This window comes from Protopterus annectens, chromosome 17.part0, assembly GCF_019279795.1.
Source record: "Protopterus annectens isolate FY-2018-M chromosome 17.part0, PAN1.0, whole genome shotgun sequence".
Lineage (NCBI taxonomy): Eukaryota > Metazoa > Chordata > Ceratodontiformes > Protopteridae > Protopterus > Protopterus annectens.
The window spans coordinates 498,928,012-498,945,897 of record NC_056751.1 but is presented as its reverse complement, the minus strand read 5'-3'; the positions used below and the strand labels follow the sequence as shown (position 1 = coordinate 498,945,897).

The 17,886-nt window shown below is 34.4% G+C and overlaps 1 protein-coding gene across 1 annotated transcript in view; it reads left to right on the top strand.

Moving 5' to 3' along the window:
- SHANK1 (SH3 and multiple ankyrin repeat domains 1) overlaps positions 1 to 17,886 on the top strand; it is a 3,668,399-nt gene that overhangs the window by 1,367,837 nt on the left and 2,282,676 nt on the right. The window contains exon 8 of the mRNA XM_044059396.1: positions 5,359 to 5,436. Within this exon, the coding sequence (XP_043915331.1) occupies positions 5,359 to 5,436 (78 nt within the window). The remainder of the gene's footprint in view (positions 1 to 5,358; positions 5,437 to 17,886) is intronic.

Below are 17,886 nucleotides of genomic sequence, written 5' to 3'. Positions count from 1 at the left end.
GTAAAGCATAACTAGTAGCTCTACACATAAAATTGTTTGTATTTTAAAATGGGCTTGATACTATTAACTTTGTTCAGACCTGGTGGTGCATCTGCTCTAAAAAAATGTATCCATTTATATTCTGCCCTTTCAGTTGCATTAATAATATCTCTACCTTTCTTGTTCTTAAAAATTCTCTGAAGTATCCTAAATCTAAAACTATGATCATCTCCTTGCTGTAAAATATGCTGACTCAGAGCATTCATTTCAACTTTCCTACGAATTTCAGATAAATGTGACGAAATTCTCTCTTTAAATTTACAGTTAGTTTTTCATATATAAAAACTTGGACATTTTATACAGTTAGCCAAATATATAATATTTTCAGTATCACATGTACCAAATGTGTTAAATACAAATCTCATATTCGTTATAGCGTGAACAAATTCAGAATGTGTGTTAATAAACTTGCACTATGTACACTTATAGCATGGAGTAGTGCATATTTTCCTTTACACATACTTCTTAGGCATTAACCTTTAAACCTTTATAACATAGTAACTGTTTAAGTTGATCATAGTTTTAGATTTAGGATACTTCAGAGAATTTTTAAGAACAAGAAAGGTAGATATTATTAATGCAACTGAAAGGGCAGAATATAAATGGATACTTTTTTTAGAGCAGGTCTGAACAAAGTTAATAGTATCAAGCCCATTTTAAAATACAAACAATTTTATCTATAGAGCTAATAGTTGTGCTTTACTTTAACCAATTTTATGCGTAATTGCTTAACTTGTTAATATGTTGATAGGCTGGCACTGTGTGTGTGTGTGTGTGTGTGTGTGTGTGTGTGTATATATATATATATATATATATATATATATATATATATACTGGATGAGTAAAAGTTTATCTCGAAAGCTTGTACATTAATCTGCTATTGATGGTTGAATCCTGAAATTTTGTTTTTGCTTCTTGGACTATATGATATCTGGGATCATTTGGCTATTTACCACCTGTTGTTGTTGGATAATGATGAATACACAGCGGAATTCACAAGACAAAATTGATCTTATTTTGAGAAAAAAAAAACAAGTAAAGTGTTAGATATTTGAAAATCTTTTCTTTTGTTGCATCCTTTTTATGTCTTAAGTAGGAGTTTCAGCTGTTTCTTCATCTACCTAATGATATATGTATGTGTGTCTGTGTGTGTATATCTGTATCTAACTATATCTGTCTATCTATCTATACACACACACACACACACACACACACATGTGCATACATATAGATAGACTTAGGTAGTGTTTTTCATTTTATATACATCTCTGTACATATTTTATTTTATTTATTTATTTAACATTTGTTTACCGGGAAAGTCCGACTGGACACAGATCCTTTTTCAGCGGAGGCCCGGGGAGAAAAGCTCCACAAGAATTACAAAACATTTAACAAGCAAGTATTACATAGTACATTCAGACTATATAGTATTATTCCATCAGTCATAAATACAGTAATTTAGAAAATAATTAGACATATAGATTGTATAACAATAGGCTACAAACAGTGATCGCAAAAAATGCTGCCGAGCAATAAAGGCTGAACCAGACAGCAGAGTAAATTGAGAATATATAAATTTCTACAAATCTTCTTCGAGTTGTTTGAGTGGAATGCTAAGGCATTAAGGAAGAATAGACAGAGAACCTGAGTAGCATTAGAGCTGTGAGGTGGGAAGAGTGGTAAGGATTGCTAAGGGGAAATGGACAGTTGCATAGTTTACATTTAAGCAAGTGAGACTTCAATTCTTTTTAAAGTTGTCTTTTTCAGTAATTGATCGTATGTCTGGAGGAAGGAAGTTTAATTGCCTAGTTATACTAGCTGAATAGAGGAATTGGCCAGCCATGTTATTAATTTTGGAAATTAACAAAACTTTATTAGTTGAGTGAAGAGGGCGAGCACTGCTATAGGGTTACACTAGACCCTGTAGAGCAGGGACTTTTTCACTTTGGTGTAATAGGTTGTGCAGTGTGACAAGCTGGTTATAACTAAGTTGGTTGGGTAGTTCAAGCCAATTCAGGTGTCTCAGTGCTGAGCAGTGCTGTTCTCTAAAGTTGAAGTCAGTGGCAAATTTGGCTATTTTATTGTAGCAGCTTTCCAGTTTTGTCAGCTCACCCTTATTTTGATTAGTAAAACTGGGTGAGGTATAGAGAAGACTGGAAAGTACATGAGGAGTTGCGAGGGTAGATTTAGTATTTTTTGTTAGATACTTTTTATTTTGATTTAGACTACCGAGTTTTTTTATTTGCTCTTTTGATGGTCTGGGAAATGTGTAGGTCAAATTTGAATGAGCAGTCAATGGTGACCCCTAAGAGTTATGTGTGGGGTACAGTGGGGGTGATGGTGAGATTAGAAGATGATATGGAGAAAGGGGTTGGAGGGTTTGGTGGTTTGCCTGGGAAAAATAGCATACGTTTTGTTTTGTTTGGATTGAGAATGAGTTGTGATTCTGATAAACATTTTTCAACTTCTGAGAATGCTTCTTGGGTTATATTCATATGCATTATGGACAAGGGAGGCTTGTCCAGTGGCAGCAAATAATTTATTTGTGAAGAGTGTAAATAGGAGTTGGCCAAGGATGGATCCCTGAGGGACACCAAGATTTATGGGTAGTAGAGGGGATATATTGTTTTGCCACAGAACTGCTTGCTGATATGCTGAAAGGTAGGTTTTAAACCAGTTAACAGTGGGGTAATGTAGATAAAATTCTGCTAGAGAGTTTAGATGTTTTATATGAGATACCATGTCATAAGCCTCTGACAGGTCAAGGAAGGGAGAGGACACAATGAGACCATTATTCCTATTAGTGTTAGTAAAGGATAGCAGAGCAGTGGAGGTGCTGTGATGGGGCAAAATCCATGCTGCTACTTGGACAGGAGGTTATTTCTGAGAAGATAGGACAAGATTTGAGTATGAATGCATCTTTCAAGTATTTGAGAGAGATGTGACAGGATGGCGATGGGTCTAAAGTTGGATAGCTCAATTGACCTTCCTCCTTTATGTAGGGAGATGATATCTTCCAGATTGATGGGATTTGTTGTTCGGTTATAGATCTGTTTATTAAAAAACAGACTGGATACGCAATGACCTGTACTGCTATTTTTAGGAATTCTGTGGGAAGTTTATCAGTTACAAAGGTGGTAGGTTTAAGTTTAAGTAGGTGTTTTCTTATAACATTAACTGGATGAAAGAAGAAGGTGTTGCTGCTGTGGTTACTTGAGATCTGTTTCGGGGTCTCTTGGTGAGACTTGGAGGGGTTATTAGTGATAGCTAGTATTGATTCTGTAAAGTATTTGCTGAATAGGGTTTCAATAGGGGATTGATTGTCTGGGATTGAGATATTGCAAGGGTGGAGGATTTTATTGATAGTGGCTCAGAACTTTTTGGGGTGATTTTGGTGTCTAAATTGTGAGTTGTGATAGAGGTTTATTTTGTCAAGTTTAATTTTTTTTCTTGGCTAGGTTTCTAAGTTGTTGGTAGGCTAGTTTTGTTTCTGGGGATTTATCTTTTTGCCAAGTGTGCCATGCTTTGTCCCATTGTCTAGGAAGGATTTTATTTTAATGGATAACCATGCTGCATAGTTTGATTTAGTCCTAATAGCCCTTCACACAAAATGCACACACACACACACACACACACACACACACATATATATATATATATATATATATATATATATATATATATATACATATATGCTATTCTTCTGTAACAGAAAGACTTTTGTTCTAAAAGAGATTTAGCCATGAGTATCAAATGCAAAACAACTGCTAGAAGCAGAAAATGAGTCAAATTAAGGAAATATATGATATCACCCAACAGCATAGGTTATTATGCAGTACTGTTCTCTCCATGTCACCAGATTTTGATATAAAATACTGAGTCTTGTTAGGTGTTGTACTAGTAGCAATAAAATAAATGATTCTGCCTAAAACCTGAAATTCTGCAGGACAACAGAAATGTTAGCTTTGATGCTTCTCAATGGATTTTTAAACAAAGCAGATAGACTGCCAGCATAAGCAGTGTCATGAATCTTGTAACTCAAATAATGTTACACTACTTTGCAGTTGTCTGATGGCAGAACAGACAGTAAAGCCACTTCCATCTGTACTACAAACTAGATTCCATAGTGTATTCCTTCAGTCTTCCCTCAGCCTGTCTCCTCTTGTGCTGTACCATCTGGACTGCCTCAGTAGATTCACTTCCAACAAACAACTACAGTGCTCCATCCTTTGGTCCACATCCTCTCAATGAGGAAACAAAGATGGAGATGCTGGCTGGAGAATGAATGAGCATGAGGCTCTCACTTTATAAGGGAATGAATGGGCCTGTCTCCTTTGTCTCAGTAAGATTATTAAATGAGCCGAATGAAGTTGAGGGAGGGAATTATGGAGCCCGCCTCATGAGTTAAAAAGGCCTTGCATTTTGTTCTGAAATATTTTCTTTTTTATTTTGTTAATTTAGTTTCTGGTAAAGAAAAGTAACAATTATAAACTAATAAAAAATAAATAAATAAATAAATAAATAAATAATAGATGGGTTCTAGAATTCTGAATTCATTCAAATGCTTCTTATTTTCAATATGATTTATTAATAAATTTCACAATTTTTATATCTTAAAATGATATTTGTTAGTTTTAAATTGCTGCTAAGACAATTTCAATAAAAATACATGATGGAATTGTATGCTGAATGCAAAACGTCACTAACATTAATTATTGCAACGTTTGTTCATAAGTATTCTTTATTTTGTAGATGTACATTCAGAACTGGTCAAGTCCATAGATATCCTATAACAAACAAACAAAGTAAAAAAAAAACTCTTACACTGAGGTGCAGAAGCATCATTTCAAACATTTTTCACTTCAAGCTTGCAAAACCTGAAAGCAGCAAGTTGTTAGAGTAAATTGCCCCATGCCTCAAAACCCACCCAACTTGACATAAGACAATATGCAGGCACAGAAACAATAGGAAAGGTGCTAAACACCACATCTCAGAAATATGTGCAGTCATTTTTCTAATTTGACCTAATATAAAGTGTATTATAAGAAGAGAAGAGCAATGGACAGAGGAAAATAGTGTTACTTTACAAATATTACGACAAAGCAAATATACTGTTTTTAAAACATATTCAGCTATATCAGTTATAATGCTGTTGAATGGTTACAACAGAAGTGTTGATAGAGCAATCTTTGTGAGAGTTGTTTATTCTGCTTAAAGCAGTTTCACCAGATGTTTTGTTTGTGTTGTATGCTGCACTTCATAAGTAAAGTCATCTATTCTTGCTTGTAATGAAATATGTATCTTTATTTTGTTTTATAGGAAGCCTGTGCCCGAATCCTTCTCTACCGAGGATGTAGTAAAGATATCAAGAACAACAATGGCCAGACCCCATTCCAGGTTTGTGACTCTAACATTTCTGGCATCAAATTAGCATAATATGGGTACTGAAAGGATGACTGAACTAGCTTTGTCTTTCAGCATTGCAAACTTAACACTGATAAGCATCTAAACATGTTCCTTTACTAACACCATGACTGTAACTGCACAATTGTGGTTGCTTAATATTGTGCAGAGGGTAGTATATGTTGATTGACCAGATAGGTAAGGTAAGTATTTGTAAGGAGGACAGTTGTAGTGTGAAAGTAATTTGGTGGATATCATGTAGTTGCTTTGTTTTTTAGGAAACGTGTTAGAGATGAAGACACAAGAAGCTGCCACCAAGCCTGCTTGAGAGAGACTATTCAAGACAGATGAAGAAATGGAAAAGCTGCCACTAAGCAGGCTTTATGGAGAGTCTGAGACATGCAGACACAGGAAGCTGTCATCAAGACAGACTAGCTTCCATCAAGCCTGTTTCGGAGAGATTATTAGAGATGGAGTTATAGGGAAGCTGTTGCAAAGCCTATTCTGTGGGAATATGAAAACAGGAATGCTGCTAATAATCCCGTAGTTGAAAAAGTGTTAATCTTGCAGTATTGCTGCAGATATAGCAGGCAGGAATGCTACATCTGAAATTGTAACTGAATGTTGCTAGTGAGCTGGAAATGCAAGTTAAGGCGAAACACAAGTGCAGGGTGGCAGTGTATGTCTGGTTGGAGAGTATAAAGATGGCTAAACTGGAGTTGATTGAATCAAAGGACATGGGAACATTTTATATGCAAGAAATGGAAGTGACCATGTTATAAATATAATGATGTTACCTCGGTCTAATAATGATTTGATAGTAATTTGAGTGAAAGTTAAAGAATGTTATAAAATCTAAAACCATATTGCATATTTATTGCTACATGGTAATGACAAACTAAGATGCATAATTGTGTCAATCAATAAAACATTTTTGGAAAAAAGACATCCAGAAATATAAACATGTATAATATACTTTTATGACCTCAAGATTTAAATCTCACTAAAATGTTTAGTAACTTCTTCCTTTTTAGATGCTGATGGCATAGTTAATGTATCTGCTCTGATTAGGGAATGCCTGACAGGCTGCATTATTAACTTTTTATATTTTTATAAATTTCTGTGCAGATAATTATACACAGAGGAAAGTACAGAAACTAAAAAGGGTAATGGATTTTCCTGTAAATTTCCATTTGTTTTCTGGACTACATCGGCTTGTTGCATGTTGACTTTCATATATCCAAAACAATACTGATTCTGGGCATACGTGTGCAATTGTCAGGAGGTCTAACATTTGCTGTTTTGTTACTACAGTCAGAGCAGATCGGTCAGACAGCCTAGAGTCAGATTATGTTCCAGAGTCCTGTATCTCCTAGTAGACATTTATGTGATATTGCAATTGGACCATTAGTAGTGACTCTATCAGGGAAGTTCTGACGACAAACTCACTGATTCTGTTAAAGATTTGTCTGACTGCTTAAAGTATTTTTTATTCTGAACATTTTAAATTTGTGATTAAATTAACAAAGGCACCATAATACTCACTTTTACATTTCAAATGCTGAATATAGATGGCACAACATGAGTTACTATGAATGTGATTGTACAGATTAGTCTGTTGATCACATGAAAAAAATAGGGGGCATACACTACTTTTCTTTAAGGTTTTCAGAAAAGTGTTTTGTTCTTAATCGAAGCATCGTTTTGTGGTACAGTACACAGTTAAATATTTTGAACATCACATTGTATACTTCCACCATAAGATGATTTGAAAACAGCTAGGTGAACATGTACATACTGATTGTACTGTTTTTATAATTACAATATGTTTTTCTCTCTCTCTCTTACTCATTTTATATATATATATATATATATATATATAAGAGCAGTACAATGGATGTTGGTTAATTTTGCTGCCTGACTTAAAAATATAAAATATAAAAAAGTAATCTGCCTCTCATAAAATTAAGCTACTGAAGTTTCTTAAAGAAATAGTGCATCATGTTGAACATTCAAAATCTAACATGTCTGAATACCTTACGCAAATATAAAACAAAATAATGGATATTTGAATGATCACTTTCATAGGACCCTAAGCTGTATAGGTTATCTGCTGCCAAAGACAGTACAGCTGGCCAGCTTTCAAAGCTTCAAGGCACCTTCCCGCAGCCAACCTGTAGTCAGCTTGAGCTGACCTGAGTAAAAGTCAAATGTTTATACCATGCCCTTCAGAGCTTTCATGTAAACAGAGAGAGTGAAGGTAAAGCCTTGAGAAGTACAGTGATAGTAAAATAATAATAATAATAATAAATGTCCACACCCTGGCATAAAAACATACAAAAAGTAAAAGGGATGTGAGAGGGTGGGAGTGGCTATTGCAGCTGTGATCGCTGGAACATCTACTGTTCATCTACTGCACAATTTCCTTTTCATAATTTTTGGGATCATCCAAACATATTTTTCCCATTTATACAGAATTCACCAGATAATCCTTTGTCCTTAATGCTAATCTACATGTCGTCCACAGAAGTTATATTTCTTTCATTTCTTTTTATCAAATCCTCTCATTACATCATAACTATATCATTTTTCCCAAGTGTTACACCTACCAAAGGCACTTCATTCATTGAAACACTCACACACACACACACACACACACACACACACACACACACACACACACTTTTCACCACATCACCCAAATTCTTACTTTTATCTTTAACGAAGGTCATTCTAATTTCCTTTTAACATCAGTTCACACAAGCAAGCACTTCCCTCATTTGTAGTTTGTTCTTTGCATCAAATATTTAGACTCTTTCATTTTATAAGCTATTTCACTTATATTTCATTTATTAATGATGTAAATAATATTCTACAATATCTCATGCAGATTTCTCTATTATTTTGATATGCTGACATACACACTACTAATTCTGTTACCTATTCCATACTTCTCCATGACATCACATAAAGCAATTTGACCTACTATATCAAATGCCTTGGTAATATCATCTATCATAAGTTTCACATATCCTTTTTACTTATAACATTATCCACAACAAAGGTAACTATGCAGAGAAGAAATATCTGTTAATTTAGCACTTTTCACCAAAGTCTTCGACAAAATAAAAACATCCTTTCCATCCACACTTAAATACTCATTTCAATTACTAATATACAATGAAAACCTTCATATAAAAATCAGGGAACATCTCAAAATTCACATGTCACCCTGCACAGATAACATGTATAAAAACATTTTTGATAACCATTATTATTAATTACAACTGAACATAGTATAGCTGATTTTAAACACAGCATAAACATCTCTGTAATGTTATTCAGGACAATGTGTTACTGAATTACACATCCCCCAAAGTCCTTTATTATGCAGTGTCCTTACCTCCACTCACTTATACTTAATATCATTGCCTCCAACTGCTCACTTTCATTTCCCAACTTATTGAAAATTTTAAATCCTACCAAATGTCCCTAGCCCATCATTTTCATTATACAAAATGTAGGTACAAGCACAAATCCAGTTGCATTTCATTTATTTAATTCAATTTATATTTATATTTATATTTGTACATAATTGGTTGTTTAAATATGGGTGTGAATATATGTATATACTTTTTATGTTATATATTTTTAAGTAATATGTATGGTTACTTTGATGTGTGTGACAGGGTATTACTTTGTATGTGTCCTCTTCAACTTTCTATCACTGATGCATAAGTTTAACTGTTACTACCTTTATTTGCGAGCACCTGGTTCCTTTTCCAGCAGACCTGTCACCTGGATGAAGATGATGCTCTATTATTTTAATATAATGTCATCTGCAAGCTCTCCTGATGACAGTCTTTTGGAAATTGGTTTTTTCTGTAATTTCATGCTTATTAAATTTAATTCCACCAGTCATTCTCTCAACTCCTAAATCTTGACTTTTATCTTTATTTATTGAAAATCCAATTACCTGAATAATCTCTGACAACTGCTTTATCACTGTGGTCATACCTAGACCATTTCTGTAATAATAATAATATTGTCTGAATAAGTTTAAAAATATAACTTGCTGCTTCCATCTCTATTCATTGCTTTCACTATATTATACCATTAGCTGTAATGCAAACATTATTAATCTTTTTATTTTTCTAATATATATATAATAAAATGAAATGATGATGAGAATAATCAATTTATACTTTAATTATCAATCCCCCAAATGCAGTAAAAGGTACAAACAACAATGTGGAAATCAAAATCACATAAACATAAAAAAAAAATGGTCATTTATTAGTGCAGAGGTAAGCACTTTCACAGTTTGCTTTTCCATCAGACCAAAAAAACCTCTCCATCAAAAAACACATTTATATATCCACAAAAAAGAAACTTAATAAATTAATAATATTAAAAGTAAAAGGTATAATGTATTATTAGATAATTATATTCATATACATATGAAACAACTTACATAGCAACATAAACAGCATATATAAAATTGATGAATGAACAACAAAACAAATTAAAAAAAAAAAACTGTCCAGACAGTATATGAATTAAAATGTGAACAGTAAGTATAATAATATGTGCAAACATATAATTTATATTTATTGAATCATTTTTATTTGAAGTCTGCCTTGTATGATACTATGATATTTATTTAATACATGCCACCTGGGTATATTAGCATTTTAAATCGCCAACCATTACTCTTGCCTGAACATTTTTATTTATTATTGACTTTAGCCCTCTTACCTATTATACTAAATACATATTCATTAACAATTTTACCCACTTTTTCGTCCACCTATTTTTTGTAAAATTGTCATAAAACATTTATACTGTGTTATTTAATACTGTTGGTCTCCAGTTCTGTAAATCCCCTTATCACCTTTTTTTCATATAAATCTTATAACACTACCACATAATTCTTTATACATAAAACCTTTGTTTAAGCATTCATTTAATAATTTCATAAACCATTTTTGCTTTTCAGTCATATTTTTATATATCCTGTATTCTTTTCCATCCTGTCCTATTGCCAAATCTAAATTCACTATTTTCAATACCCTATCTAATTCATTTATTATTTCTTTTTCCAAATCTTTATTGTCCTTGTCAGAAAATGTGCATACCTTCCATTCCTTCCACATCTTTAAATTCTGCTCTTTAAATAATGTCTTTATATATTCTTTTACTACAATCATAATGTCCTCTTGTGTATTATGTACTATAAGCGATGAATACTTTATTTCTCTCATAACACTATCATTCTCTTCATTTTAATTAAATATGATGCAATTTAATCTTTTTTTTTTCTTGCAGAAATATCTGTTTATATATCAAATGTTTTATTTTTTATTCAAATCATGTAATTTCTGTTCCTTAATAAAGACATTTTCATTATTTTTTCTAAACAATCAATAGTATTGTCACCTAACTTCTTAACCTTCATTTTTTCCATAAAGATTTTATCTTTTTCTGATGCCACATAACTCTTTTTATAATTCATCTTAAAACATAACCACAACTCATACCAATCTTTAAAAAAAAAAAAAACTTTCATCTCTACATGAGTCTGCCATAGCTTCATATTTTCTTTTTTCCCTATAACATCGCATTTCACCTCACTTACCCTTTTTAGATTTTTCCCTATTTTTATATTCTTCAGCAAACCAGATACCTGCTGAATACCTACAAAAGGCAGCCAAATCTATTGCCTACTCCATTTCCATTCTTATCAATAGAACCATCAGTGAAGGACACATCCCTAGCATATGGAAGGTCTCCCATATTATCCCTCTTCATAAGGGAGGTAACTCCACTGAACTCTCCAATTACCGTCCCATTGCCCTACTGTCTCCCCTAGCAAAGATCATGGAAAAATGCATCCATAATCAATTACTAGACCACCTAATCCAAAATAACTTACTTTCCAACTCTCAACATGGTTTCAGACCTTCCCACAGCACTACTACTGCCCTCCTTTCCTTCACTCACTGTATCAACAAAAACGCAACCTCAATATGCTTTCCTCTGCACTGTTTATAGATCTGTCTAAGGCGTTTGATATGGTACATCACCAGATACTTATAAAAATCCTCAAATCTCTGTCACTAAATGAATTAGATATAAAATGGTTCCAATCCTATCTGGATAACAGACAACAGGCCATGCTTTGGCATAACATTCTATTTACCCATTTGCCCATCAACATAGGGGTCCCCAAGGGTCCATATTAGGACCTCTCCTATTTTCTATATTTATCAATGACCTTCACCTAGCAATCCCCCATGCTGCATGCATACAATATGCAGATGATTCAACACTTATATGCTCAGCCACATCAATATCTGAACTGCACTCCCTTACCCAAAAGGTCTTTAACACAGTTGAACAATGGTTTACTCGACACTGTCTCCTTCTAAACCCCAAAAAAACTAAACTCCTCCTTTTCACTCCTACTTGTAAGTCCCCCCCAATAGACTTCACAGTAACTTCCAATAACAGTACTCCTACATCCCCAGACCCAATTACCAAACTACTTGGTATCACCATAGATAACAACCTTAACTTTGACACCCATATTAACAAAACCTTAAAATGTGTTAATAGAAAACTGGGCTCTCTCTACAGGATCAAACCCTTTCTCTCTCCTGCAGCTAGAATAACTATTGCTCACACTCACCTAATTTCTACTCTCCTCTATGCCTCACCCATATACATTAATCTCTCTAAAAACAACCTTAATAAAATGGAAAATGCCTACAATAGCATAGCCAGATTTGCTACAGGTAACCCTTTCAGAACCCACCACTGTATTAACCTAAACCAACTAGGATGGCTTTAATTACAAAATCAGCTTAAATTCCACCAACTTACCATTGCCCACAAAACCCTTTACCATCCTACCAATACCCCTATACTATCTACCCTCATTATCCACTACAACAATTTAAAGACCTTACGTTCATCACATAGGCTTCTAGTAAATATATGTAAGTCAAACAACAAGGCTGGAGACTCCCTTTTCTCTAATGCTGTTGGAAAATCCCTGAACCTTCTTCCTAGCGAACTTTCCTGTGTTCCCTGTATATCACTCTTTAAAAACAAACTGAAACTTTTTCTCAGAACACACTGGTTGTGCCCCTCTACTAAACGTGACTGATCTACTACCTCTCTTACTTGGATCTACCTACTCTCTTCTTCTCAGTATTCTTGTTGCTTTTCTGAATAACAACTGACCTAGACCTTTCTAGATTTTTCTTTTTTACTTACATCCTCTTCATTTCTTCAAGGAGACTAGTTTTTAACTCTTATACTATTTATTACAGCTCCTACTTTTTGTTTTCCTTCTTTATGTCAACTTGTTTACTAATATATTATCTAACTCATCTGCTATCTTTTTACATGTTATATTGCAACTGCATTTGTATTGTATTAATTGTATTTGTATATTTAGCACTATGCTATGAAAAGACGACCTCTGTGATTATTCCCTGGTTTCTTTACCAGCAATGTTCAACATACAAATTAATCTTTGTATAATGTGATTATATTTTGCTTCCTTGGAGCTTATCTCCCCGGGCCTCTACTGAAAATGGACATATATCCAGTTAGACTAGCCCGGTCAACAAATGTAAAATAAAATAAAATAAATAAATAAATAAATAAATAAAATAAAATATATACTCAGAATTTCCTTTAATTAAAATACAAATTGCTCTATGGTCTGAAAATCCTCTGATTAACACCACTTGTTTTGCTATTGGCAAACTTTCTGAGAATAGAAAATCCATTTCTGTTCTTTTATCTCTTCTTTATGTCCATCTCTTTAAACATCATATACCATCTTATTCTGTTGTCGTAAATTGCACTTAAAATCCCCTGTAACAATAATCACCATTTTAACTGCTATGTACTAGATATTTCTAAGCATTTCTTATCTCTCTCTCTCTTTTTTTTTTTTTTTACATATGCGTACATTGGAATAATTTAAAAATATGATCCATCCATCTTATGTCAGTAATTGTAATTCCACCTGTTATAACAAGTGTGAAATCTAATACTTTAATCATATCTTTATGTAATATAAGTATCCCTGAACAGGTCTGTTTGATTACCTTTCTATTTGAGACAAAAATCTAATATCTTTCAAGTTAATGATATCACAGTTTTGCTTTTTACACCACTCCAAAATCCCCAGTCTTCTGTCTAACTTCTGAAAACTATTCACATTAAGTGCTAAGACTTTACTGGAAATTCTACCTTAAAGTAATATTTATTCACTCTTTCCATTTTTTTCTTTTTTAAATTCCTCTGTAATTTTCCTTTTCCTCTCCCACTCTTTTACTGATAGAATTTCTTTTTTATCTATATTCCATTTCACATCATCACTATCACTCAACCCTGATTCTTCTTCTTCATATCTTTCTGTATTAAGTTCATCCAGCATACTAACTTTTTGTGCAACTTGTTCTCTATAGTTTCTGTTTGCATTTCCACTCTTGTTGCCGTGCTTCACTGTTTTGATCTTGCTTGGCTGATGTTTCTACAATATCTACCTCCGTCTGTTCCTTTTTGTTCACACCCTCCCAATGTCTCTTTTTATTGCATTTATAACATCTCAATTTACAATTCCTCACATTATGTTCTATTTTTTCACATATGAAACATCTTCTTTTAGCACAGTTGCTAATTAAATGATCATTTTTACCACATAAAACAACATGTTTTAGGCTGACCCCAATATCTTACCACCCCTCTCTTGCCTTCAACATTTATAACACTTGGTAAATGCATATTGCTTTCATTTTTAATTTTCAAAATCACATTGAAATCCCACACCCTAGTCCATAAACCTCTATTGCCATACACTTTTGACATATCCAACACATTCTTTAAAATCTTTTTATCTGTTTCAGTCCTGACCCATCTCAAAAATAATGTCACAAAATGTCTCTTTTTTTAAATGTAAAAAAGCTCTTACCTTGCTTGTTTTAATTCCTAATGGTGAACTTCCTTCATCCCATACTTTATATCTGTCCATCTTAGTGTCTTCTCTTTTCTCAATATGCACCATAAAAAGTCTCTTCTGTTTTTCACCTCAAACTTCCTCTTTCTTATTGTCCACTCCTGACTTCTACTTCTCTGCTACACTTTCCCCTTTATCACTGACTCTTCATCCTGCTGTATTTTCTTCATTATGCCTCCCCAGGACACATCTTTGCCACTTTCTGGTTCACTAAATTCAAGAGTAATTCATCTTGCAGCCACCACAACTGGAGGATTGTAACAACACATTCTGCACTGAAACCTTATCTCTGAAGGAATGCTCTTGAAAAATCTTCTCAGAATCCATCAGCAACTCCACTCCATCAAGACTGCTCTTTTATGAAAGCTAAATAGCTTTCTTTTGTTCATTCTTGCCAGCGTTTGCATGCTCACCTGCCTGCAGCTTCTCAGTGCTCATTTCTGACCTGTAAGCTGTGATCTCCATATCATTTTTTTAGAGGAATCACCTTTCCCTCCACTATATCCTACTCTGTCCTCTGTATACTCCATTACCTCCCTGCTTCTCCAATACACCTTCATGACTGGACTGGAAACAGGAAGTTTAACCTAATTCAGCATCCCTGTACACTACAAACAGAGTAGGGGAAGTTCCCTGATGCCATGGCCAAGTTTCCCCTACTGGTATAAATACAATATTGGGTCTCTCCTAAAAGGGCAACAAGCCTGATGGGACTAACCCAGTCAACAAAAGATGGATGGCTGAATAAATAAATACATAAATTAAGTATCATTAATGCTCTAACACTCAGAATCCTGATGAATTCCCTTGCTGAAATGGAAGTCTGAGCAGAAGACTTCTGGAATATCTAAATACAAATCTGTTTTATCCTGTGGAAGAAAATCTCTTTGAACTGAGTTATCCAGCAGACACCACAGGAAAGTGGTGCTGTTATAAGGGGCTTGAAAAGACTCCTGAATGTTCTGTTGTAATCCCAGTCTGTGTAGGAGATCCATTACCCAAGAGAGGAATTACTGACATTTTGAAAAGACTCTGCAAAGATAAGAAAGTCTTCTAAATAATTAAAAACTTCAATGTTGTGCAATTTACAGTAGGCTATCACAGGAGTGAAACACTTTCTGAACACTCTTGGAGCAGTAGTCAGTGCAAAGGTAAGGCCAGGAAATGATAATGTCATCCAGACACAAAACTTCAAGAAACACAATAAATCTGGATCTATAGGACTGTGTTAATATGCATCTTTTAATTCAAGATCACAAGGGAACTCAAAAAGGGAATAAGGTTTAAAAGTTATGAGGTGACAGCATTTTGAACGTCTGTACTTACAATCTGTTTCATGAAGGAAAGATTCAGAACTGGTTTCCAAAAGGATTCTTTCTTTGGCACAAGAAACATTCTAGAACAAATTTATTTTGTAACTGAGTAGGGGCAGGTTCTATCACCTCCTGTGCCAGCAAAACTGGACAATAGAAGGGGAAAATTAGGTCTTGTGGAAGAGAAGGAATTCCCTGAAAAGGAAGGAGAGACTCCTACTGCCATTTGCAGCCTTGATGGATTACTCTGAGAACACATCTGTCTGAATCAATCTATTGTCAAACAGAGAAATGAAGGTTCATTCTTTGTGAAAAAATTAAAAGACTGCCAGCATAGGAGTAGTGAAGAAACTTTCTCATACAGTCACTCACACTTATTAGACTTTCTTTTGTTCTTGGAGGGGGTGTCTCCTTTCTTTTCAGAACCTTCCCATTACTTTTTAAGTGTATGCTTACCAGCGGATTGCCATGACTATTTATTCTCTTGTTATTAAAATTAGACAAAGTGGAAAAGAACCATTAAATCGTTTTCCCTGTCTTTTTTTTTAATGACTTCTGCAGCAGAAGGTCTAAAATTAGTGTTCCAAACAAGGGAGAATTCAAAATGTTTGCTTTTAACATCATCTGGGAGGTATTGTGAATGCAGGCAGACAGACTTCTTCATGACAGTTCCACTGGCATCAGTAAAGTCATATGCACATTTTATTTATTTAACATTTGTTTACCGGGAAAGTTCAACAGGGACAGAGTCCATTTTCAGCAGAGGCCTGGGGCATGTCTTAGGAATGTGGGAGAAAACCAGTGCACCCAGAGAAAATGCACAAGAATGCAGGGAGGACATGCAGACTACACATAGAGGGCACCCCAGCTGAAAATTGAACTGGAGAACCTCTTGCTATGAGATGACAACTCAAACTGCTGCATCACTGCACTGCCCAATGCGTAGTGACTAGAGAAATGTAAATGAAACAACCAATGTCAAAAATTTCCTCATATTCTCCCTGGAGGAGAATTCTAAGATAAAGAGCTACAGATGCATACACTTTTTCCCCAAACTATCAAAAGCCTTCCCATCCTTGTCAGAAGAGGGATTAGTATTAAAATGCTTAGTAGTAACTGTGGTTATTAAAGATATGCCTGGTGGATCAGGTTTGGGATTAGTGTATAAAACTTAAAACACTAAGAAACCTTATATAATCCATCTACTTTTGGGAGCAGTCAGCTGACTTTCAGGGAAATTGCAAGTTGTGATAAAAACATCTTCCAAACCAGAAAATAATAGGGGTAATTTGCATAGGTTCCAGCTATAATACATCATATTTTCTGAGGAACTAAGAAACATCACTTTTTTTTTCCACTGAATCAACTGATTCATTCTGGAATGTCTCAGAGAAAGAGAATCCTTCTCAGGGGGCATCAGAAGTCACACTTTCTTCAGTATCTGAATCAAAAGTCTGTGGAGGGTTTACCTTATCTGTCTCTTCGCTGTTCTTTTCTAACCACTTCACAGTTGTTTTGAGGTTCAGACTCACAAATATCTTCAGCAAAAGAATAATACATTTTTCCTTTAAGAGAACAACTCACATAAGAAGGGTTAGGAGGTTGCATTAAATTCTGATAAAAGCCGAAATATGACTCCTCTCTAGTGTCACTGAGACAGGAGAAGACGTATGTTTAGTCTTTTTCTTCTTTTTGTCTGGGATTAGTGTATAAAGACTGAAGAACCTTATATAATCCATCTAATTTTGGGGACAGCAGGCTGACATTCAGGAAAATCACAAGCTGTGATAGAATTCCTGAAGAAACAGACACATTATGTACAGCAATCATCTCCCTAGGGATGGGCAAAGCTTTCATTCTAAGCTGAGAGGCATTCCTTCTCCCTTCTCCCAGGACCTACAAGAGTAGATCTTCCTGCCTAGGAAGGGTACATCAGTTGTCACAGAAAACATTATTAATCCTCAATCCATGACAGCTGTATGGACCAAACCATTGGGACCCAAAGAAAAAGATAGGTTGTCTGAGAACCAGCTGGTGCAAAGGCAGCTTAAAAATCTTTTTCTTTTTGTGGCTGGAAGAAGGAACAGCTGAGGA